We start from the raw sequence: 26,622 nt of genomic DNA, 5'->3' as shown, positions 1-26,622 counted from the left end.
GGGAGGGAGGAAGGAAGGAAAAAAAAGAGGAAGGAAGGAAAAAAAGAAAGGAAGGAAGGAAGGATGGATGGATGGAAGGAAGGAAGGGAGGGAGGGATGAAGGAAGGAAGGAAAGGAAAGAAAAAGAAATCTAATGAAAGTCTCAAAGAGCTTAATTTTAAATGGGGAATATAGAAAACTCTTCATTTCACTTATCAACTCTTGTAACTAAAATCCATTTAAATGTCATGTACTGTTTCTTCAAACAAAGAAGTGCTCTGTCAGCATACTGCTGGTCTACTTATACGTCAACATGTATTTCTACAGAAATCCTCATCATTGCTGCCATCAAAGTGACAAATGGCCTAGAGATAAAAGTGACCTCTGGAAGAAAAGATTGTGCATTCTTGATTAGAACCAATTTCCTTTGGGAAATAAATCATTAAGAACTGAATTTTTAAATACTAAGTAATTCAATTTAAATATACATATCTTGTTAACTTTTAATCGTCTGTTATTTTCCTGTAGTGTACAGAGAAAATACATATCCAAGTATTATAGTAAATGACAAAAGATGAAATTGAGTTCTAAGGACATGAAACAATTAGCAGGTGGCACTGAAAACAATTTGGTGAAAAACATCAAAATAGGGCTTAGAAAACCTAAATGTCCACCAACAGGTGAATGGATAAACAGAATGTGGCATATCCATACAGTGAAATAGTACTCAGCGATAAAAAGAAACCAACTACTGATACATGCCACAACATGAATCAAAAGCATTATGCTGAGTGAAAGTAGGCAGAAACAAAAGAGTCCATAGTGTATGGTTCCATTTATATAAAATTCTAGAAATTCCAAAGTAGTCCATAGTGACAAAATGCAGATTTAATTTGTTGCTGGAGTCAGGGATAAGATGTCTGCACCTTGACTGTAATGGTGGATTCATGGGTATATACATTTGTCAAAATTCACTGACATGTACATTTTAAGTGAATACTGTTTATCATACAAAACTTATTCTTCTGTAGGGATGATTTTAAAGAAAACACAAGAAATAGAAAAGAATAGGGTCTGGGTCCAATCTTGCCACATTTTCCAAAATAAATTAGCAAAGGTTTAAATATACCGTAACAGGATTAGTGAGTTGGATTTGCATGTCAGGGCCTGTTTCTTCAGAGCTTCTAGTATCAGTTCAGATACTTCAGCCACCACTGGATAAACAGGATGATCAAAATTCAATGGTCTCAACCATCAGAGAGGAAAGATTGAGGCATGGAAGAGCTCATGAATAGGACAGCCATGCAGATGAAGGCACTATGACAATAAGTGGTCCAAAAGAACAGTTTCCTGCTCCCCTTTTGCTTTTAGAATGTGATTTTTCACATTTCATGGTGATATGAAAAGATGTCTAACAGTATTATCAACATGGCAAAGGATACAGAAGATAAGTGAAAGTCTGTCCAATTGTTTTTGACAAATAATTCACATTGCAAATTCTCTCCAGATCCTTCAGTAAGGGTCCCTGTAACCTCTCTTTCTTGGCATTTTTTTCTTTGACTTTTTAATATTAGCAACCATATCACTAGGTGAAGAACACACAATAAGTGAACTATAAATATACTATGTGTTCCTTTATGAGAAGCTAAATAAATGTTCTAAAAGAAAATAGAAGGTAAATTCAGGAAATAACTTTTGACTACTCTTATCTTCTCTCATTAAATACACACATATTTTTTTGTGGTCTTCCCATAGAAATCCCTAAAAATAGAGCAGTCAATGAAGCTACCCTCATCAAGCAGTGGATATGCCTATGTTCTGGCTAACAAGTGTTTAGGAAACCCTTGTTGTTTTTGTCATTGTTGTTGTTGTTCTATGTTCTGGCTAACAAATGTTTAGAAAACCCTTGTTATTGTCATTGTTGTCGTTCTTGTTGTTGCTCTCCTCCTCCTCCTCCTCCTCCTCCTCCTCCTCCTCCTTCTTCTTCTCCTTCTCCTGCTCCTTCTCCTTCTATTGTTCTTATTATTAATCAAAATTTAATCTATATGCACACAGAGAATACTACAAGAGCTCTGCTGCCTTATGTGTGTGGAGAAGTAACAGCTGCAAGAAATATAATTGATGGAGATATCCACAGAAAAGAATTGTCTTTAGTTATTAAAGAATCCTAATGTTATCCAAAGCACTGACTTTGCCATCTGATGGGTATGTGGAAATGAAAAGGCAATGTTCAGGTATGAAATTTAAACATGACAAAGGAATCATTCAAAATCTCTTATGGATAGAAACAAAGAATTCAGAGTTTTGAGCCAAAGGGGAAAAGATACAATCACATACATGTCTATACAACAATAGCAAGGGAGAGAATTATTATATTACTATGTATAGTGATGATAATTTTCCTGAATAACAGATTGATCTGCTCTACCAATTCCAAAGTCTCTGAAAATTAATGATTTGCTGATAGATAAAGCCATCACGTGCATTTGGAAGACATCTTTATACCATAAGGAAGAGAAAAAATATAGAAATTCTCAAAGCATTTCCTCACAGATACATTAGAAAAAAATCCTCTTTTTAGCCTATGATACAAGACGTCTACTAAAAGCAAGAGAAATACCAAGTTTAACATAACCGTTATTGATGTCAGTAATGAGCCAATATGAATACTCTGAAATCACTTGCAAATTTGTTATAAGATTGATAATACACTCGCCAGATATCAAATTGAGCACATTTCAATACCAGATATTTCATTGACAACTGACTAGAATTGATCTACTGCTTGATGAAATTCGCATGTGCTACATATAAAAAGATCCAAAGTTGGACATGCACTTTCTAATCAAATCTCACAGGAGATAAGTTTTAAATTCACAATGGAAAGCAATGTTCTTGGCTCTAAATTCAAAGAAAGAGTTCACGTTAACACAAAGATTTATTTTTTCAGATTGTTTGAAACAACTGCTAAAAGTACTGAGTCACAAGAAAACAAAATGATGTACTCATTGCTTAATGTGAAATTCTTGTCTCTGTCTAGCCAGTGGAGTCTATAGATTAGCCAATAACACTGTGTAGGCCACTAGCCTGGGAAAGAATACTAGAAGAAGCAAACAATCCTTTATATTTTGAAACTTACAATTTTCTCAGGAAAGAATTTCAAAAACCTAATAGAGACAAAATCATTTTACTTTCTACAAACTACTACCTTTACAGACACATATAATCCAGAGTCCATAATGTGAGTCCATTTCCCAAGATGCACTACACAGAAGAGAGTTTGAAAAGTAGGCTAAATTAAAATATTCTTTTTTCTATGCATTCTATCCATGGACAGGGTCAGCTATCTCTAAAAGATTAGTTCTGGAATAGATCCTTTATCAGACCAAATCTGCTCACATGCTGTTGTTAAGTCTATTGTTTTAAGCCACAAAGCTTTGGAGTAGTTTGATATATGGAAAATGCGAATTATATACATGCTACCATATAAACCAATTTATAATTATAACTTTTAAGCACTTTACAAATTCAAACTGGGATTTATCTACCATTTCTATGAATCTGTTTTCATCAGACCCAGGGTGCAGATACACCTTAGTAGACTAAGACACAGAAAAAATAAATAGATTTATAAGATCTGAAACAAAAGTCAAAAATAGAAACCAAATCCAGAAATGCTAGAACTACTGGATTGCCTGAAGTCTGTTTACATATCAAGAATGATATCTGAAATATACATGAAACTGGTAAAGCATGAACAATTAAGATGAATCATAGCCTTAGCACTTGTACTAAGTTTTGGAGGTCCCTTGAGGTACCTTAATCCATAGCTCTTAAACAGATCTAAGGGGTGGGGGGCAGACCCTGGGGCATTTACTGGGCACCAACCAGAGCATCAGCTGGTAACTAATCAATACAGATACATTCCAACAATGCCATGCTAAGCTCCAAATATAACCAATGAGTTTTCAAAAATAGAAGCATTATTCATAACTTCACTGTCTCACTTAGAGAGTTAAAATGTTCTAATATCTTTGTTTGCTTATTTGTTGTAGAAACTAGTATTTCGCTCCTGGCTTTATCGTCTCTTCATTGACATGACTGAACCTCAAAAGCCCATTGTTACAGTTTAAGATACCAAGACCTCCCCCTCTCTCTCTGAAAAGCAAGATGCAATTTGGCAAACTATCTACAAGATATTACAAATTGTTTCAAATCTTTAAAAGGAAAAGAAACAACAAACAATCTTCTTTATTTCTATCATTTCTTCCTAACATGAGAGGTGGTCTCTAAGAATAACTGGAAACACCTCTAATTTAATTGGATTAATTCCCCCAAACTAGCATTTCCAAAAAATAAGTAGATAATAAGAAACAGGAAAGAATTATGGGCTCAAAGTTCAAAATAAGCAGAGATTTTCAAAGATTCCAAAAATCCTTTTGGGAAGTTGTTTAAAAAAAAAAGAAAGAAAGCTAAAAATATGCTTTTAGCTACAAATAAATAAATAAATAAATAAATAAATAAATAAATAGGTTAGACACTCTGCCTTCCCACCCCCAGCCTCTTTTCATTGAAGTGTTGAATTCAGGAAGTTAGGTAAAGAGAGATTATTTTTGGAGAGCAGGAATTAGAATTCCTAGGAATAGCCTGTATTATTGCCAGAGACAACTTCCACAAGAATATAGGATTCATTCCCATAAGGTTTATGTACAACCCAATAGTCCATGCAGCTCAATTCTCTAACCAGAAGATGGGCTGGTAGGCTTTGACCTGAATAGTTTTAAGCTCTTCTAAGGACCTTCCAATTCCATATAAGTGAGAAGAGAGAAGTGGGCAGAGAGTTTCTCATTTGTAATCTGTCCCATAACATGGAAACATCACATCAGTGAAAAGCTAGATATTCAATCAAGAGAGAGAGGAGAAATCGAAGGAGAAGAAGGAAGAAGAGAACAAAGAGAAAGCAGAGAAACTAGAAGTAAAACCTGTGTCCTGTTATTAAATATCCTGTGATGAAATTAGCAGGAGACCATTCACAAGCCACACAGAGATTAGGTGGTTCAGGACAATACGTTGTCTTAAGGGCAAATGAAGGACTTGTGATGGTAGAGTTAAGAGAGATGAGAGCTGAAGGCAGGCCCTTCAGGTAAGATGCAGACAGAGAATTAACCTGACCACCTTGAACCCAAAGAAAAGTTATAGGAGTCTGCTTACGATAAGACAGCAGAGAACTAATGTGAACTACTTTGTTAGGAGTTGTTCAAGCAACATTTATCATCTCAAACAATTTGCTATATGATTAGGCAAACCTGAGGTCAACAAATAGCCATTACATTATTGATATATAAATGATTAATGCTTGCTAAATGGCAGAGAACATAAAATGAATTATTTTCAAAATTTATTTCTTGCCCCACTAGATTCATTATTAATATATTGCATTATACTGGAAAACAATGCAATATCATTTCAAATTAAAATCCCTTTATTTAAAAACAACTTCCTCTAGGAAAATAGCTTTAAAAATAGTAAAAAGATATTTTAAAATATTATATTCATGAAAATATTCATCATAGTTTTATTTATAATGAAAAAAATAAGCAATTTAGAAAATATCCATCATACTGGAATGAACAAGAAAATGACATGCATTGATTCCATGGAATATGGTGCAGACACAAAATCATGGCAAAAAAATGAAAATAAAAAATTATGTAGCAACACTAAGAAAAAGGTAGAGATATTACATTCAAGGGAAAACACAATTCAAATTATAAATATGTTATAATTACATTGAGGTAGGATAAAAATGCTTAGGGAAAAAGGTGTTACAATTACAATAACAAAATTCCTCCCCCCTCCCTTCTCTATTTACATATTGAGAACATAATAGAGTAGTATTTAGGTAAAAAATATTTAAAATAACTCCTCTGGCCTTAATTGGAACTCTCTTCATTATGATCACATGCCATCATTGTTATATGCAATCATTACGTTACACTCCGAAATACTAGAATGAGATAAACAAGCTTTAATGGTGCTTTAAAAAAATATGAAAACACATGCACAGAACCCACAAAAGCAATGAGTAGATAATTTGGTCATCCTCACCACTATAAAGGCACAATTCAAATGCTTCAGAGCCTCTTACAAACTGCTGGAATTCATGGAGCATACCACACAACCTTGAATTTCGAATGTCATTACATAGCACAAACCAAGCTAAGTAGGAAGCTTTCTTCACTAGCATGAATACAAATGAAGACCCTTTTGTCAGCTGTGTAGGAGTCTCTTTGAAAACACTTCACATATATACAAAGCATATATCAGCCACTTAATCAAGGAAAAGCACGGATGTCTTCATTTGGTTATGGACAAACAACCCAACTGGCCAAAACCACAAACACATACTACTGCTTCTCCCAAATACTGTTGCCATGTGATCTGTATTTCAAAGATGGATTGGATACACTCTCCTAAAAAATAAAACTTTCCTTAAACAAAATAAAATTAAATACTATTCTCCTAAGAGAATCTGAGAAAGAAATAAAAAAATAAGAAAAAACTTTCAGCACAGATATGTTGATAGTACTAGTTAGTAGTAATAGTGGCAAATTCTATGACCATGTCTCCCCATCCGCTAACTACTAACAGACTGCAAAGCACACAATCTGGATTACCACCTAGGCTTCACTGGAAATTAACAAATTACCAAAATATGATTATATTAACATGGTAATGATAGAAATTATAAGATAATAGATTTGTGTTATAGCCACCAGCAGAAACATACAAAGGCAAATTTTGCTTCTTCATGGTTAATCTAACCTTCTTGTTCTTATCTATAGAAAAAATAGCAACCAATAATTATGACTTGCTTATAGGGGTAACAATGATGTCAAAAAAAAACAAAAAACAAAAACTGAGAACAATCTGAAGGTTGATGGGGGTGGGAGGGGGGGAGGGGGGGTGATGGGTATTGAGGAGGCCACCTGTTGGGAGGAGCACTGGGTGTTGTATGGAAACCAATTTGACAATAAATTTCATATTAAAAAATAATAAAAATAAAAACAAAAATATTATTTTATTTAATAGCAAAACCCTCCATATCTCTACACCTCATCCCTCAGGTTTTCATTTGACCATTCGATAATAATTAACATTTGGCAACTAATATCATTTAAACAATTGGAGCTATGAGACCTGAACTTTTTTTTTTTTTAATGAAATTGAATCACTTAAGTTGTCCATACTTTCTATTAAATGCCCTGGAGTTACCTATAATACTCTCCTTGAATATCTGCCATAGAACCATCTTTCTGGTGAGAGATTATAACAAGATGCTTTTAATACTATTCTATGGGGATCAAGAGGTTTACTTCTCTATGCCAAGCAGTTAGGTTTAGATAAATAGCATGACAAGGCTGCAATAAATACTTAGTGAAATAATGTGAGTTTGAAATTTTAAAAAAGGCAGAAAAACAAGATTATTACGAAATTGCTTTACATGACTAATAAAGAAAGAAAAATATGTTTTATGTGCTAATTCTCTAGGAGTCAATCTGCACAAATTATTAGTCTCTCCTATTTTTAAGGCAAAGTTTTATTTTAATGGAAATAAATAATTAATGATTATTTAATGCCATAGAAGCCACCCATTTGGTGCCAGAAAAAGTAAAACCTAGAACCAAACTGTAAGATCAAGATCCAAAATAAAAGTTAAAGATAGTTAGGCTAACATATTTATATTCAAATGTGTACATAAAGAGAACTTTTCTTCTGAAAACATATTGCTTTTCTAGGGAGACAGGCTTTCAAATTGCCAAACCCTATTCTAAAAACATTCACACATAGCCTGTGAGGCTATTTAGTATGTTTTAAAAAAATAGGCCCTAAATAGAGTTAACATTATATGATATGAATTTATTTAAAATCTCAGAAATGTAATCTACTTAATGTAATACCACATTTCTAAATTATACACTCTGAATAGATACAGAAAAATTCTGATATATTTTAAATGCACTTGGCTTCCATTAAAATACTTATAAATGAACCACACAGAATGTTTTGACAATAAATATATATTAAATACATATATAAACACATATATATTAAATATACATAAACATATATGTTTATATATTATATATTAACATATATATGTTAAACATATATGTTATATATATTAAATATATATAGTTAGTTCCTCCTTTATACTATAACAATGAGCAATTCAGCTATTTGCCCAAAGATCTTCAAATATTAACTATGTGTCTGTTAATTTAGGCTAAAATATATATTTCTAGTTTGCAAATACTTTCATGAAAAATTGCAAAGGAAAAAAATCTTAGTTTTAAGAAATCACATAAATAATGGGTTCATTACAGAATGTCATATTTCTAAGGCACAAGAATAGTTGCAGTTTGCTAAAGTTAGAATAAAAATCCTACAACATAATGATTTTACAATTAAAGGTATTTCCCTGACAGAATAGATAGCAATTGGAAACTCAAATTTAAAGAGAATCCAGGATGTGTTTGATACTAATGGCTTTAATGAAGCAGAATTGAATGTCTGACTTCACAGTGCCTTGGCTTTTTTTTTTTTTTTCCCCTTCACTGACTCCACCAAGTGTTTTGGCTTCAAGTAGAAGTGGCTTCAATTAAAGATAATGGTTGTTTGGTGTGAATGAAGACTAAAAGCCAGTGTCTCTAATGTTATGCTCTGAAACAGTCGGAAAATAAACAAGGTAGTCTTTAAGATATATTTCACAGGAAAAGTCTGAGTTGTTAAGAAGTTAAAGCTAGTTAGAGAGAGCTGAAAATGTTATTGCGACTGTATTTCAAATGTGAAAGTCTGAAATCCAAGAGAAAGAAATCAGACATCATCTTGAAAGCAAATGGAAACCTGAGCAAACACCTATGGGATCTGATCAATGTAGATAGAGGCACCTCAGAAAAATCCCAAAAGTCTGCCTCAACTGCCCTGACTTAACCATGTAATTGATGCTATTTCATTTGGCTTGTCTCAGTAGAAATGTCCACAAAAAGAACTATCTTTTTCACATCTCTCCAAAAAAGAAACCCAGGTCTTTATTCAAGTCAAAAATTGTAAATGCACTATCAATGGCAAGCAAGCCTTTCCCAAGGACAAAGATATAGGTGTTTTTGTTTGTTTTGTTTTTAAATGGGGAGGAGTGGCAGAACCATGGTCCTGGAAAAAACCTACTTTAGAATAAAAAATATTATTATCATTTACTGTTTCATAGATGTTTATTATTTCAGTCAAATCCACTTTCTCTCACTTATAATTTAATCACATGCTATTAAATAGAAGAAATAGAAGTTCTGGGGATTAAAAGAAGTAAATATTCTGTACAATCACCTCTACTATTTGAAAGCACTGACTTGTTATTATTCATGCAAGAATCATAAAAAAACTGGCAAGTTGGAATTCAGTCCCATTTACTATGCAGTTTATATAGAAGCTATTACAGAAAATGAAGCACATTACAGAACACAAGATATAATTTATAAAAATTATTATCAAAGCATGATAGCATGGAAATTCACTCTCCAAGGAGAAACAAGACCTAGTCACATATATAGATTCAGGGTTGGGGGAGGGGGGGACTAATAGTAATAATAAATGAGAATCCTGTTATTTAGAAAAAGGAATCTTTCCGTAACTCAAAAATCCTTCTACATGGACTGTGATTCTTTGAAGTGTTAGTACATTTGGAGACTCGGAACATGGGCACAGCCCAGTCATCTAGCATGAGTCTAACAAACATCTGTTGAAAAAATAATTGGTGAAAGAAAAGAAGTCTGTACACCCTTTTTATTCTAATTTTAGCCCTGGGTGAGGAACCGACAAACAGCACCTGAATTAAATATGTCCCGTTCACAATACCAAAGTTTTATAAACCTACAGATCATCATAATAAAGCATTGCCTTGTCTTTAAATTTCAACCCCATCTAGTCAGGGTTGAAGCTAGTCACAAAGGGACAAACCTAAAAATAGATTCTGGTGCATGAGAGGACTGAAGCCTGCCTGCTCTGTCAGCTCCTCTTGCCAGCAGTGAATGCAAAACTCAGGTAATGTCTCATCGTGTGTAGACATTTCCCCTGAAGCAAATAAATGTAACAGCCAAAGCATAGCTTCAGTAGCCTAAGGAATATCGCAAGAGGCATTTTAAAATTTGGTAAATCAACTGTTTCACTAAAAGTTGAAATGAGTACGCTGTATCTAACAATATGTTTGCAAAGCAAACAATAGCCAAACTGTTTGCCCTGAATTTTCTTGATTAAATTCCTAATAACAACAGTTGCACAGAACAAGATTTCTGCTATTATAGTCCCAGCTCATTCTACACTGAGGGTGTTTCTACACAGTAATAAAGCATCTGAGTGAAAAATGCAAAATACACAACTAATCATCCAGCTGTTTCTACAATCCCAGCTGTTCAGTAATAGGCAGACAATACCCAACATAATAACAGAACATAATAGACTCACATTGCAGGTGACTGTAGAAGCTTCCGGGTTTGCACTGGAATGACCTGATTTATAAAATGGGAAAATGTCTACCTGGATCATACAAAAAACCTCCCCCTGAGAAATTTGTGAACTTGGGATAGCAGAAGACTTCCTGATCTGGGCTTTCACGGAAATAAGTGTGAATGGGGTGCAGCGGGGTATGGGGAAGATGGGGGTGCCAAGCATTTTAATGTCTATTTCTGCAGTTAAAAAAAAAACAGGTTTAGTAACTGGGGGAAAAGATTGAAACAGGAAACTAAAAAGGAGACCTTTGAACAAGTTTATATTTGGTCAGAACTTAGAATCTTCTACTTTAATTTCCCGTCCAAATCTTTTCAGGGGTGCAGTAAAATTTTTAAAAGTTGAGTGACTTTCTAATCCCTCTTGCAGAGCTTATAACACAACTACAGCTTTTCACAACTGAAATAAAAACATGTTTCTGGTATGTAATCTTCAGCTTATTTTAACAATGATGGCAGTATTTATCCCATGCTAGACTGATTTCCAACAGTGATACCACAAACAAAAAGGGAACAGTAATTCCTAAACAGAGCCTCTCCTATCCAAAAATTCAACTCAGTCCCTTGAGTGAGTAAAAATAGTCTGGTGTCACAAGATGATTCACACCTTAAAATACTGTATGTTGCTTCACCCTTATCTGTCTAATCTAACCCTTTCTTTCCCCCACTGTTTCTCACACTGCCTTGAAGCCTGTGAAGTATGTGGATTCTAGTAGTGAAATGACATGTCTTCTCTTTGGTTGAGCAGCAGCAGCAACTAAATCAGCAAGGAGCATACGATGACAGTAAGAAGTTCTAATTATGTTGCACAGATTTTATGATTTTTCCATTCCTCTAAGAATTGCACACCAGCAATAACCAGCATAAACACATCATTCAGCTCTGTGTTAGTGACAAGCACTCTTAGGGCTTCAATTGATGCTTAATTCTTAGTTTTAATACACCTACCACATTAACATTCTGCATTGGATTAAGGGTGGGGGAGATTATCCTCTGTGAAATATAAGTGCCCGCATGGCAATCTTTTAAGAATGTGACTCTTGCTCTGAAGGGAAAAGTGAGTTTTACCCTTAGTAAGACGCAGCTTTGGTTTAATGGTATGTGAGTGCTCTGAGAATACCAGCAAAGGGAGTTAGAATATTGGTACATATACATACACATGCTTACTACATCTGGTACCAATACTAAGTGATCAATCTGCTTTTCTGGATTTCCTAGATTAAAAAAAAATTAATAGCATTACCAAATGAAGAAGTTTCAGTCTGATCTACCTATTTTCACCATCAAATGAATGACCTCACTTAGGCAAAACTCCTTACCCCTTGCCTACCTCCCTTCCATTCCCCAATGCCCCAATTAGCCCTTGATCCTTCTTACACCCTGTTGCTATACCAGGAAAAAAGCAGTTTACTAGCTTCACACCGGTTGGCTCACTCAGATCTGGAGGAAACAGGTCAAGAACTCTGAGAACACATCTAGGATCCCAGAAGGAAAATCTATTCCGAGTATACCTTCTCGGTTATCTAGATTCTAATATGGTATATGCATTATGTTATGTTGTTTTCCATATATACTGAAATCAGACTGATTAATAGCAAATGTTGCAAAAAAAAAAAAACCCATCAAATGATCTTGTCATCCTCTGATCAATTTGTAATCAAGTTTATCACTTGGTTTGGTAAAAGAAAATTCATAACCACTAATTTAAGTATAATCCATAAATTTAAATATAGTTTTCAAAAGTCAGGAGACAGGGAAGAAAAATAAAGAGATTCCATTAACCTCTCAAGAAACCTGAATAAATGAATCATTATTTATGGGCTAAATCTCTCTCCAAATAAATGGCTCTAAATATGAACTGCAATCTCCAAATCTCAAATTAATATCTTAAAATATTTAACTAGAGTTATTCCTCAAGCTAATGAGATAGTGTGGAACTTATGATCTCTATTTTGTTATCGAAATTCATTTTAATATTAGGTAAATCACCCTGAAATTAAAATCCATCCCCCCAACAGTAATGTCAACAACACCAATTAGGAATGACAAATAAACAAATAAATATAAATCCTACTATATTCCCTAGAGATTCCATACCCCTTGCTATATTTCAGTCCAGTGGGAGCTTCATTAATTATTTCCTACCTTATCTGCTAGCGAATGAAAGCCTCGTTTGGATCATGATCCCTACCAATTGAAGAAGAAAAAAAAGACTTGTTCAAATGCTATGAACACATTAGTGTTCTCTAGGGGAACCATCAATCTACTCAGGTATGAGTGAATTAAGTTTATAAATAGAATAACATGCATCCTCTATGTTAACTAATGTGTCCCTATCATTGAAGGAGCTCAGATAATACAGCCCTAGTCTCTAAGAGATATGAGATTTTCTAATTATCTTACAGTTTTGTGTGTGAGTGCCTGCAGAGGCTGAGATATTGAAATATTTGCCCAAAACAAAAACAACCTGAGACTTTTTAATACTGTAATTGAACCTAAGAGAATTAAGGAAGTCACATCAAACAACAGCTACGATAAAAATGCAGAACAATAATGGCTTTAAGTTAATTGATTTCTAGAGAGCACAAAGTAGCTCTATGGGGCTAGATAGTCTAGTTTCCATGCTCTATGTATCCTTTATGTAATGGGAATAATGACCATGAAAAATAAGACAAACATTTTGCAATGTTTCATAAAACATAAAAATCAACCCTTCCTGGGAATGAAACCCCATATATCCTTACCGCATGGAATATCTCAGAGCTTAGCCCTAATACCACTGTGGTTGTATGGCACAAAATCCAACCTAGAGTGTAAAGAAAGGTTCCTCAATCCTTAGGTCTCACCATTTTCCCCAAACACAAAAGAATTATACACTTTTACTTCATTTCAGAAAGTCTCTTGCAATGCCTTAGACAATTAATTTTGCTTATATATCTTTGGCCAGAATAAAGGCAGAATATTAAATATATGATATGTATATAAACATATGAATAAATATTAATCTAATTATTTTAAAACAAATATAAATATTTGGCTCAGCATTGGTACAACTGTAGTCAATATCCACAGGGGCTATTTATTTCACTGATTTAAGAGGTGACTGATTCTTCAACAGTCAGTAGCTTAAGAAGCTGTGTATAAAAATGCCTTCATGTTCTGTGGCTTTAAAAATATGCCTTTGGTCTACAAAGTCATGAAAAATTAATCCAAGTACATTTGCACATAACACCAATAACTGGGAAAAAACAGCATATTTTCCATATTCACTAGTTATTCCTAATAATTACTATCATGACCACTTCTAAGGTAAGTTAGCATTTCTGCCATTTTCACAGAAAATGTTAACTTGCATAATATCTCAGTAGCTCATTTCTGCTTTACAACACACAATAGTCACTCCTGGTTAACTCTGCTAATGGCAAGGAGATAGTTCCCGGGAAAGGTTATTCCTAAATCCTTCACATTTCATTCTGAGGTACATAAACATTAATTTGAACAACAGATTTGGTTTTCCAAATAGTTTACTTGGCTACCTAGTTTCAGGGTATTTGTTGTTTCTTTGTAGTATATTGTTTTCTGTTTACAATTTTGCATGTTTCTAGCCTGGCTATTGAAAGGGAGACCATGGTTTTGAGCCTGAGTAAAGCCAACTCAGATGAGAAACTAGTTTTGGACAATCTGTACAACAGGTAATTTGCAAATCAGGAAGCAGAAGTTAACTATTTGTGGATCAGCGATCAAAATCATTTAGCTCCTGGTACTCTGGATACAAATTCTCCTTCCAAGATACCAATGATGTTAAATAAATCAAAAACTTGACTGCAAATCAGCAACACCATGATCAGTGGATGTGGGAAAATCCCTCCCTAGACAACATTAAGATGCCTTCTTTAGCATTTTATTTCCTTGATATATCTATTCTGGTACCATTTCGTATTACCTACAGGCCTGAAAGGGAATATGTTGTAGCCTCACTTAGAGCCATAGCTCATTACTATATGCTATGTTTTTCAAAGCACCCAACTCATACCCTGGGATTAATTTATTTATCCGTAAATAAAGTAACCATATTTTCTGTACCTCAAATTGGGCCATATGGTCTGATATGTATTAGCATACTTTTTTATGAAGATACTGTAAGAAATTGGGACTGCTATGGAAACAGAGAACCAAGTCAGAAATAAAACTCATATCACAGTCCTAATCTTAATTTACATTTCAGAAGTACACATTCCCATTTACCGCAAAAATAGCTCTGCTTCCTTCAATCTTGAACACAAACCACTCCATCAACATTCTTTCAAATAGGAATACTGATCTTCGTACTAGAAAGTAGGATTGTTTTCTAACCTGTAACAGTTACATTGGTTTGGATGACCCTGTGTTTTGAGTCAAGCTTCTTTGCAGGCAGGAAAACCAAGAAGTACCTTTTGTCCACACCAAATGTCCCTTGCCGAATTCAGAATGACTTTTGGGTCAGGAAGATTTCCTGGAACAGGCCCCTTTGCCACTGAATGACAACCCGTAATCATTCTATACTGTATCAATAAAAAAACACACACACACACACACATAAAGAGGGATGTTACACTCTGCATCATGCACATGAGCACATCACATGCTCACCAAAAACTGTAAAACCAACCTAGGTGTATTTGCCACTTTACCTAGGAACAGCTGCGATGTGGTGGCTAAAGGTGCATCACAATCCTCAAAATCAACAACAGAGAACACCATTTCTGATTCTGTTGGGATGTGGAGATACTACTGTTTATGATTCCAGTGCAATTAAAAATAACTTTCTACTGGCTAATGTTGACTTTCTAAAAACTGGATATATATCTGAACTCAAAAGTATTTTCCATAGTTATTTCTTATGCATAGATTGGATTCTATTTCAACAGATGTTTTATGAAAACATTTTCACAAACCTTCAGTGATCCTGTTTAAAACTAATTTGACAAGCTGGGGCACCTGGGTGGCTCCGACAGTTAAGTGTCCGACTTCAGCTCAGGTCATGATCTCGGGGTTTGTGAGTTCGAGCCCCACATCAGGCTCTGTGCTGACAGCTCAGAGCCTGGAGCCTGCTTTGGATTCTGTGTCTCCCACTCCCTGTAACCCCTCACCTGTTCATGCTCTGTCTCTCTTTCTCAAAAATAAATAAACATTAAAAACAAAACTAATTTGACAAGGAAAGCAGTGACACTTGTGAAATACTACATGTGCTTAGGCATAAAATGAGTTCCCCAGCATAGGTCGGAACACTCGTTTACTGACAAGACTGTACTATAACAAAGCAAGAAATCAAAATGTTTACTTACCAACTTTCACATGTATTCAACTGGAGTCTGAGTTATTTTTTATTAAGGGAATCCCTTCCCTTTCGTTGTTAGAATAAAGAGCTTCAAAATACACCCTATTCATTCAGTTTCATTTACATTCTAAAAACTCAATCTCAAAATCTCTGGTTCTCTATTTAACCCAACAGTGAGATTTTAAACTGTTTTTGCTCTTATTACCTATGATATCAAGACCGATATGATTTGAATACTTAGAAAATATCCAGCTAGTCTAATAACTTCCTTCCACTCCAGAGAATTTTGGTGCTAAAAGGAATCAAGCGATAATGTAGCACAACAGCCTGGTTGTACACTTAAAAACAAAACAAAACAAAACAAAACAAAACACCTGAGAGTCAAGATGAAATGATGTGTCAATGTCAACGAGCCATCTCTCCACTCCCAGACCATCCATCATTCCTTTGGCACCCAAAAGCTCTATTTTGCAGAAATTGAAAGGAGTATTTAGTCCTCTTTTCTCCATAACTGGTCTGCATAACTGTTTCCCTTTCAAACATTTAAAAGAGAGAACAATGTATCCACCCTTGAAAAAACTCTGGTTAGGATGACCTTCAAATATTGTACTTCTGGTAACATTATCATCTGAAAAGCAACTAGAGGATCCGAGGTTCCCAAAATTCAAATCTCTAAATGGGGCCACTTTTCTTTTATCTTACAGCCAAATGTGTGTGGTGGCCTCTGAGAGGAGAGTTTCCTAAATGTCAGTTACAAATAGCTTCTGAAAGCATATTACTCAGTAGATAAAATTTTTACAAATGGTACTAAAGCACCTTGCTTAGCTAGCTTTAACTTGGAAAAATGTTATACATTCACAGCTGCAATTGACACTTTCTCTACCTTCACACATTCTCTACAAGAGAAGTGTTCCATACAAAAGTGCCCTAGACAAATCTTGAGGGCTTGCATGCTTTCTTCTTAGTGTGGAATCAAGATTCAGACATCCTAAAATAAATGCATCTTGAAAGAAAATGCAAACCAACACACATACATGTAGTGATAACCTAATATTTGCTTTGGAAGCCCATGGCTGTCACTTCTCGTCTGTATTACACTTAAAAAAAACTATGTAAGATACAGGAAAATCCCAGGATCCCAAAAGGACTATATTTCTTGAATTCACAGAATTATCAAATCTAATACGTATCGGCTAAATTTATTATAACTTTCAGCTTTAAAAAGGAGCTGTGGTAGAAATGTAATACCTTTTCCCTTCCAAGCATAGCCAAATCATTGCCATTGGGATTATTGAATGTTCAATAAACATCCAATGCTGGATAGCATTTAAATTATCTAAAATATAATCTGACCTAGTTGGGTACAGAAAAAGATACATGGTACCTCACTCACAGAGTCAACTTTTTTACACCAGGACATGCCCGGGATCTTTCTTTCCCCCAAGTGAAGAAACTGTAGCAATTATTCAATGAGAGGCTATCTTGTGTCTGCATATCCACTTCCTGTAAGGAGCTCAAAATTAAAGAAATTACCCATGATTTTCACCACATCCTAATAAAGCAGATGTAACTCCTGGGTTCTTCTTTTTTTTTTTTTAACTTTTGTTTAATGTTTGTTTATTTTTGAGAGAGCACAAGTGGGGGAGGAGCAGAGAGAGGAGGACAGAGGATCCAAAGCAGGTTCCTCACTGACATCAGTGAGTCCATGAGGGGCCTGAACTCAGGCACCAGGAAATCATGGCCTGTGCCAAGGTCCCAAGCTCAGCGGACTGAGCCACCCCGGTGCCCCATAACACAGGGGTTCTAATTCTTCTCTTTCCAGAGGAAGATTAAGCAATGTGGACATAACATCAGGCATTTATATGGAACTAGGCATTTCTGAGTTATCACATGCTATTTGCTTTCCATAACAATTCTATGAAGTAACGAAAGCCTTTATGTGCCCTTTTTTTTTTTTTACTAATGAGGAAATTGGGGTGTGGAGATTAATGGTGACTTTTTCAAATGAATAGTGACCAACCCAGATAGCCTTACTCCTAGTCTGTTTGTTATATTTTTGCTTCAAATCCAAAATATATTAAAATGACGTCTTTGAAATCTTATTACAAGATTGCATATCCTTGTTTTATCATTCACTATTGTCTACTGGAGATCTTTGGTCAGAACATTCAATCAACTCCCCCGCTTACTGCCTTTCATTCTCCAACAGGTATTCTTGAAAGGTATTTTTCTTTAACTGGTGGGGATGGGGTGGGGAGAAGGGTGTAGCTTTGCTTTTAAATCTAACATGGATTTATTTTGAATTTCAAATATCATTAAAGATTTATGTTATTATCAAATGATGGCCTGGGATTTAAAAGCTTGAGAAAAGCTATTCTTGATCATTCTTTTCTTCCTTTCTTTTTTCTTTTTTTTTAATTCACAGTTGTCAGAGTTCATTACGTGCTACATAGTATATTTTTCCCAAACCTCAGGACAACCATTTTATAAAGAATAGATGTTGAAGAAACATTAGAGAATAAGGCCTCTTATGCATTCTAAATTTGCTACTCTATATCTCATTATGACTTACTAGTGTAAGTCCGATTACTAGCTGTTACCTCACATTCTAGAACATCTTGTCATGATTTAAGTGCAGTTACATGTGTCACAAGTTCCCTTTACAAAACTGATAGCGATGGTGATATTGAAACCAAATGTTTTGACACAATCCTTCTTTGTATCATTTTTAGCAAGTGGAATGCTAAATTCTGAGGTGAATACCCACCCTGTGCCTTTATGCAGCTGCACAAAGAAATAAACTTAATAAATCTAGCATTTACGTTGCACATTTAATAGAAAGCTCTTAAGCCATAATCACTGTAGCTGCTGGGCATCTTATTTTCTTCAAGAATTCTTTCAGTGCATGCATTAACTTTGGTTAAATTATTCCGCATTTAAAAGGCAGAAGAATAATTAAAATAGTATGGTTTCAGAAGCATCATTGTCACAGTCCAATTTCTAAAAGATTCTGTTGCTAAATTTTACTTCAGAGTCCCTTTGCAGATCAGTTATTTAGATTTTAAAAGAAGGGAACCATGTGCTGTTATCTGCGTGGCCATTAGTCTCACACAAAGAAAAGAAGAGAACATAAAATAAGACTAAGAAATCATTCTTCCAATGATTGTCACTGAACTGTTACATTAGTAAACACTCACAGTAGGAAGTCTCTCTCAATCTCCATCATATAAAGTAGTGCAAAGGAAAAAAAAAATTCCAGTCCTGTTATCTGTGAACAAAACTTGTTACATTTTCTCTGATTTCACTTCTTCCATTATTGTTAGGCATTTGCTGTCATATCTTCCCCCAAATTAATAATAAAATATAATCAATTTCTAAATGCCCCTGAAGCCTTTTTAAAAGTTAATTTCCAGTTAAAAATAAACTTTAATTAAATCCAAGATAAAACTGTGACCTATATTCTATTAAATAATTCACTTTGCTTTTTTTTTCCCCCTACACAGTAATTCTTACAATTTTTAAAAAACAACTATGGAATCCAAAGACATGAGATGCTATCAGAGCACTGATAAATGACTGCTCAAATTCATTAGTTCTTACATAGTAAATACTTCAAAATGCCAACTCTTCCCATCACTGCACAATTACTAACAATGTTGACAATTTACTTGCACATACACGCACGCAGCACGTGTGCATGTGCGCACACGCACACACACACACACACACACACACACACACACAAACACACATATACCTTCTCTCCACAGAACCACCTTTACTTTTAACATCTTTTCCAGTTAGTGTGCAAAATTCTTGCATTCTAATAAAAAATATAAAGATAAGATTTGCTCCTATTTTAGCCTCCCTCTTCTCCAAGATGTATCATTTATTTGATATGTAATACAAGTTGAGTAACAATTATGTCACGTATAACCATTAAATGGTGTACTACTATATGCATTAGATTCGTTTGCATATTTCATTTTCATAACTCCACTCTCTATGCATAAATATATTTGGAGATACTGGGGCTGGGGGTGGGGGGAGGCAGTGGCAGGTGGAGAACAAGATTCACACATCAGTCTCCACAGCCTTCGCATTAGAACAGTTGTTTTTATCTGTCTCACTGTCGTCCCCCTTTCCCTGACACTTCTCCTTTGCACAGAGAGATTCCTTAACTCCTTCTTCCATCTCTAGATACTCTGACTTGTCCCCCAGGGAAGAAGAAGTAGAGCTCCGGAATTTCTTCAGCAAATTAGAAGGGAGGTATGGGCAACTGACTGCGTTCTGTGTCAGCTGTGTCTGTTCCTCATTCTCAGTCTCTCTGTGGTAGAAATAGTTAAAGTTAGAGACAATCACTGGCACTGGCAAAGCAATGGTTAAGACACCTGCAATGGCACACAGGGACCCCACGATCTTGCCCCCCACAGTGATGGGCTTCATGTCCCCATAGCCCACAGTTGTCATGGTAACCACGGCCCACCAAAACGCATCTGGGATGCTTTGGAAATGGGTGGTAGGTTCATCTGCCTCTGCGAAATACACAGCACTGGAAAACAGGATGACCCCAATGAAGAGGAAGAAGATCAGAAGTCCCAGCTCCCGCATGCTGGCTCTGAGGGTGTGGCCCAGGATCTGCAGGCCTTTGGAATGCCTGGAGAGTTTGAAGATCCGGAATACTCGGACCAGACGGATGATCCTGAGGATAGCGAAGGACATGGCCTGCTGCTGCTGACCGTTGCCACCCCCCTGCTGCTGGGCCAGATCAGTGCCCAGGGTGATGAAGTAAGGCAAAATGGATACAATGTCAATGATGTTCATGATGTTTTTGAAGAAGAGTGCTTGGCTGGGACAAGCAAAGCAGCGAACCACAAACTCGAAGGAAAACCAAACAATACAGACTGTCTCCACGATGAAGAAGGGGTCGTTGAAGATGGTGTGCCCTGAGTTCTCTAGGTGGGGTGCCGAGGTGTCATTCAACAACCCACTGTGCCCGCCTGCACTCAGTGCCATGATGAGATCCCTGTCGTCCCTAAACTCAGGTAAAGTTTCCAGGCAGAAAATGACAATGGAGATTAAGATGACCAGGACCGAGACGATGGCTATGCCCCTTGCTGGACTGGAACTCTCCGGATACTCAAACAGAAGCCAAATCTGCTTTTTAAATTCATTCTCTGGCAAGGCCCTGTCCTCCTCTTCTCTCACAAAGCCCTCGTCCTCCCGAAACTTGAGCAGGGCCTCCTCTCCCAACTGATAGAACTTCACCTCCTCAGTGAAGATATCAAAGGGGACATTGACTGGCCTCTTGAGGCGGCCTCCTGATTGGTAATAATATAAGATGGCATCAAAGCTAGGCCTGTTTCTGTCGAAAAAATACTCATTACGCAAAGGGTCAAAGTACTGAGTCCTCTTCTCAGGGTCTCCCAACAAAGTCTCTGGAAACTGGGCCAGAGTCTTCATCTGGGTCTCAAAGCGCAGGCCCGATACATTTATCACCACACGTTCACAACAGTCACTGTAGCGGACTGAACTATAGCCACCGCCGCCCCCGTCATCCTGGGGCAGCAGGTCCGTGTAGGAACATTCATCACCATGGTCATCCTCACTATAGTAAAACCTTCCTTCCTCTTCCTCCTCCTCCTCCTCCTCCTCCTCCTCTTCCTCTTCCTCACTCAGTTCCCTCAGAATCTTCTCCTCAGAGCCACTGGGCATCAGGTCGGAGCAATGAGGAAAGCTGCTCTGGCGGTGGTGGACTCTCCTCTTCTCAGGCCGCTGGCGCCTCCTCCTCCGACTACCCCGGCTGCCCTGAGGGTCATGGGAGGTGCAGGCCCCACGCGACTGGTGGTGGTGGTGGGAGCTCCCTCCAGAACCCCCACTGCCCTCCACAGCAGCTGTGGCAGCTGCCACGGCGGCTGCCGCAGCTGCCCTCGAGTGAGCAAGCCTCTCCCGCTCCCGTGCCCTAGCCTGGGCCGCGTAACCATAAGGCATGTGACTGTTGCACCCTGAGCTCTCCGCACTCACCATTGCAACCTCCATGGTGGTGGTTTTTGGAAATGGCTGGTTCCAGTTGTAGAAGAAGAAGAAGAAGAAAGAAAAATAGGGCAGCTTCTTTTGTCACCAAATGAAGGTAAGTTTGGAACCCTTAAGCAGATTGCTTGGAAGACTAAGGATATTTTCAGTCCAACTTTGCATTTTCTGTTTTTAAATCAGCACGCCCCATGCTCTCTGTTCCCAGGGATTCAACATTGCTCTCTGGAGCTTGGCTGGTCTAGATAAACAACCTAGCACTCTCAGGCCTAAGTCAGAAAATGTTGGGGTCTCCCAAACACCTGTTTCAGGGTGGCTGTTCAAATTTGGAAATACGTCTAGGGTGGTTGGTGATGATGCTGCAAGATTCAAAGGCAGCAAGTGTCTGACAGCCAGCAGTTGTGCCTAGAAAATGGAATATATTTTTCTGCCATGGAAATTGTCCAAAGCTCAGTCCATCAAATTTAAATAAAATGCAAATAAGCCTTTAGTCTTAGCACTTGCCTTCTAGTGATGGCTTGACCCATGTTAACATGTGGCTTGAAGTATGTCCAGCCATTGCTGCTCAAAGCCTATCAGGATGATTCTCCAGGTGCTCCCCTTAAGTTCATCATAGGCTTCCTGGACCCAGGGGCAATGCCAAGCTATTGAGAGAGGCAAAGACCTTGGGAGGTAGAGAAGGTACAAGATGAGGTGTCAGCAGGAGCAAACCCAGCTCTGAGGTCTCCATAGAAATCAAGGAAATGCAGAGCATCCTTCAGCTAAAATCATGCAGAAGAAGTACTTCACCTGAAAAAGGAAGGGAAATAAGCATAGAAGAAAAATAAAAAGAAGAATCAAATCATAAAGAGCAAACAGCGTTTCCTTCCCATACACTTCTTTTTCTTGTCCTCAAGCAAACCATATAAAGCACCAAGGGGCCACAAATTTCCAAGGAGTATGGGGCAGGTTGTTAAATCTCCTCCCTCACTAAACCTTCCTTCTTCCCTTCTTCTTTGGTTATTATTTCGGCTCAGTCTATTTTCACGGCAACTCAATTATTTTTCTTCTCTCCACTCTCGACCCACATGGCTCTTCCTTCAGCTCTCCCTTTCACTCATGCCAGGTCTTAATTCTCGCTGTCATTTTCTTCATGTCACAACAATAATGCTGTCACTTTATAGCTGCTTCCATCATTCAGTGATCTCAAGGCAGTTTTTAAAATTTCCACTCATCAAATATTTCTGAATTTAGTGCCTTTCCACCCCTTTCTGTCTTGATTCAGGATTAGAGCAGTTGGAAAAACCAGTTCTCTTTAATCCAGGCTCCATCACTTCCACAAGATTCAATCATCTCATCTATGAAGTGTGGGTCATAATACAACCTCCTCCATCCCACTTTGTAAGGTTTGAATGAGACAATGAATGTTGATAGAATAGCACTGACATAATGAATATCAATACACACTGGACGGTAACCTAAGCTTTTATCATCTATCTACACACCCCCAGATGTATATGTCCTTATACCATACTGTCTGAATTAGGGGAGGACAGAATGTGAGGACATCCAAAACATTTTGAGACTCATCAATGGCCTGTATTAAGTTGGCACTTCTTGATTCCCTGAAGCATGTCCCTGTTGTTGTTTTTCTGTTCCCCAGACTCCAGAACACTCTCTACCACCCACAGCCTAGGAGCTAATCCCAGTTTCCACTTCTCTGATAATCATCTTCTCTCCTTGCTGCTTCCTCCGTGTTCACCTCAATGCTTCCTCCTACACTCTTCTCAAGAGACTATTTCCTTATGTTTTAAATCCCAGTTTGTGTGGACTTCATTTTCAGCCTGTCATACTTCCCCCCATAATTTCATCCATGATCTCCCATCTCCCAACTCCCTCTGCCTCTCCCTGACTCTCTCTGCCCACCTTTGTCTCCAACGTGCCCACTTGCTGATCATGTCTTCCTTGCAGCCCCAATCTGGCTCCACCGTCACTTGGTAATCCTGGCCTTTCTTCTCAGTTGGCTCTCTCTAGGTCAGGCTAATTCATTTCCTCAGCCAAGACCTGTAAAAACTGCCCCAATCTCCTGTCTCCTATGCTTTTGCATTCACTGTGTCCAACAGGACTTCCAAGAATGCAGACAGTAGCCCAGAGACTTGGGGAGGATAATGCCAGTCAGAATCCAGGGCATCTACCAGGTTCTGTTACTGGAAGCACTTGGGAAGCAAGAGAAATGGCTTTCTGGAGCTATGAACAGGATTCAGCTCCTGACCACCTGCTGCTTCTTGCTGAATCCTGTCAGGCTAGAAGCCTAAACCTACCAGAGTTTTATGAAGTGACAAAGCAGAGAGGGGACAAACAGAGGGCTTCCCAATCATCTCACACTCTCCTAGGGCAAGAAGTGAGCTTTATTGGGACACATAAAACCCAGAATATACACTTCTGAAGGTATCTCAAATGACAAGCCCCTTCCTTTGCCTGACTCCTAACATCATCAAATACTCTGAAATGTTTACCCTCAGAAGATCTCCAAATCTCTACTTACAAAACTACCCTGGGGTTACATTTATTCTGGAAGGTCAGGCCACCACCTTTTAAAGACTTTCACAGGCCGAAGAGCCTGACAGTTTGCTCAGTTTCTTTCCCAACTCCCTCAAAGCCGTTACAATACACTATTTAAATAAAACCCCAATAGAACCAAAGTGCCTGTATATTTGTGTACTACGCACACCCCTCTCCCAACTAATTGACTCCCAGAAGGTCATGAATTAGTAGGTCTTCCGATATCCCATCAATTCTGCAGGAGATAGAGATCTGCCCTCATCTGGCTCTACACTATTTACTTTATTTATTTATTTATGTTTGTTTGTTTGTTTTTCTTCCTCCCCCACCTTACAAAAAGCAAATTACCTTCCTTTTAATTGGCTACCAGTTACCTCACTATCCCTAACCTAGAAGAAGATGATGATAATGATGAAAAAGAAGAAGAGGAGGGCGAGGAGGGAACAGGAGGGAGAAGGAAAAGAATAAGAAAAAAAGAAAAAGAATTAAAAAAAAGGAAAAAAAAACCTTCCACACAGCAAAACTCATTTAAAAATCTCTCTTCCTTTCCAAGGTATTCCTGTTTCGGAGAATCTATTCAATCCGACTCCCAGGAGCCTTGATGGGGGAGACCTTTGCAGGGAAATTTCCTTTCCTCTTTAACACCATTAAACTAATAGGATTTAGCAGACTACCTATTCCCGAATCCCTGTGCCCCCCCAAACAACAGCCAAGCATGCCTCCCCTCCTCCTCTCACCCCCCAACAAGGAGGCTGTTTTCCCCTCTCAGTGCTAATTCCTGCAACTGGCTTAGGGTGGTACCTGAACCTATCAGAGAGAGAGAGAGAGAGAGAGAGAGAGAGAGAGAGATTGAATCAAAAAACCAACACCGTGAGAAATATACACTTCAACGCACGCCATTTATACAGTCCCTATGTGCTGCTGAAATGCTCGGAAAAGGCACGCAAATCCAAATGCTGGGGGAGACAGCAATTCAAACCCGTTCGCCAGCTGTTCCCAAAGAAACAGAACCGGTGAGTCTGGGATGAGGCAAAAGGATGCTAAATCTAAACCCCACCTCGTTGGGAAACGACATGTTTAATCGTGCCCTCCCCTCCAGACCTAGGTTCCCGCTCGGGCACATTAAGCAGGGCGCAGGCACCCCATCCCCGGGGTTAGGAAAATAACAACTGTTGGCCCCCCGGAGCGCCGCGCTGCATCTGCACCTCCCTTCTTCCACCTCCTGGTTTATTTTTAACCGCCTTCCATTCATGTCCTTCTGCCACATCCCCCAATATTATTTATCCCTCAAATGTCCACTGTTTCTTAACAGCCAAAAGAGAAGAGTGGAGGAAAGAGAAGAGAGGTATCATACTCACCGTTCCCAGGCGGAGTGAAAAATAAATATAAAGAAAACCCCCGCTCGGTTTGTCTTTCCCCTCAAGCTGCAACAGCTGGAGGAGGGGAAGAATGTTCTTGGGGGTAGAAGGAATCACTCCGGTGTGGCAGGTGGAAGCTGCAAAATATCCACGGAACAAGTTCTGTTGCCTGCGGGCACAGAGTCCTCGCTGCTGGAGCCCAGGGTGGGGATCAGGGCTGCCCCGAGGAAGACCCCAACACTTCTGGTTCCTCTGGAGTTCAGCACAGGTGGGCACGATTGGGAAAGGAAGTCAAGGTTCCCCAGAAAAAGAAAATCCTAGACAGCAGCGATCACTTGTTAAGCCCAAATTCCTCCTCCAATATCCATCCCTCTCCCTCTCTCGCTGGCTGCAGAAGCAGCACACGCCTCCCCTGGCCGGGAACGCGCGCCGGCCGGGGGCGGGGCCAGGGCCGTGCCGAGGGTGTGGCGTGCAGGCGGTCGCCTGGGGCACCTCCCCGCGCCGCGGGGCGGGCGCAGTCACGATGCCTGCACCGCCCGCCCCCAAGCTCGGACCCCGACGCCGAGGCTTCGGGGAGCAACAGGGAGCGGTTCCGGGAGCCCCTGGCCGCCTCCCCCAAAGGCGAAGCCCTAGTTTCCGAGGGAGAGGTGTCCGCGCTGGAGCTGATAGCGGGGTCCCCACGGCAGAGCGGGAGCCCAAGACGGAGGTTGGGAGGGGAGACCTCGACGGGAGGTCCAGGCTCGCCGACCGGGTGCTTCTGCGCGGCTTCTCTCCCTGACCCGCTTTCTCTACAGCTCAGCGCACACACGCACCCGCATAACGGGTTTGTGGGTTTGTG

At 38.4% G+C, this 26,622-nt stretch overlaps 1 protein-coding gene across 1 annotated transcript; it reads right to left on the bottom strand.

The window, feature by feature from the left end:
* On the bottom strand, positions 1 to 26,295 carry KCNA4 (potassium voltage-gated channel subfamily A member 4). The gene is made up of 2 exons (XM_015066895.3): positions 25,785 to 26,295; positions 1 to 22,674 (listed from the first exon to the last, which is right to left on the bottom strand). Exon 2 carries the CDS (start codon positions 21,892 to 21,894, stop codon positions 19,930 to 19,932), a length of 1,965 nt encoding a protein of 654 aa, XP_014922381.2. The 5' UTR covers positions 21,895 to 22,674; positions 25,785 to 26,295; the 3' UTR covers positions 1 to 19,929.
* Positions 26,296 to 26,622: the final 327 nt, after the last annotated feature.

This window comes from Acinonyx jubatus, chromosome D1 (genome assembly GCF_027475565.1).
Source record: "Acinonyx jubatus isolate Ajub_Pintada_27869175 chromosome D1, VMU_Ajub_asm_v1.0, whole genome shotgun sequence".
Taxonomy (NCBI): domain Eukaryota; kingdom Metazoa; phylum Chordata; class Mammalia; order Carnivora; family Felidae; genus Acinonyx; species Acinonyx jubatus.
Note: the sequence above shows the minus strand (reverse complement) of the source record. Positions and strands in the feature narration are given on the sequence as shown.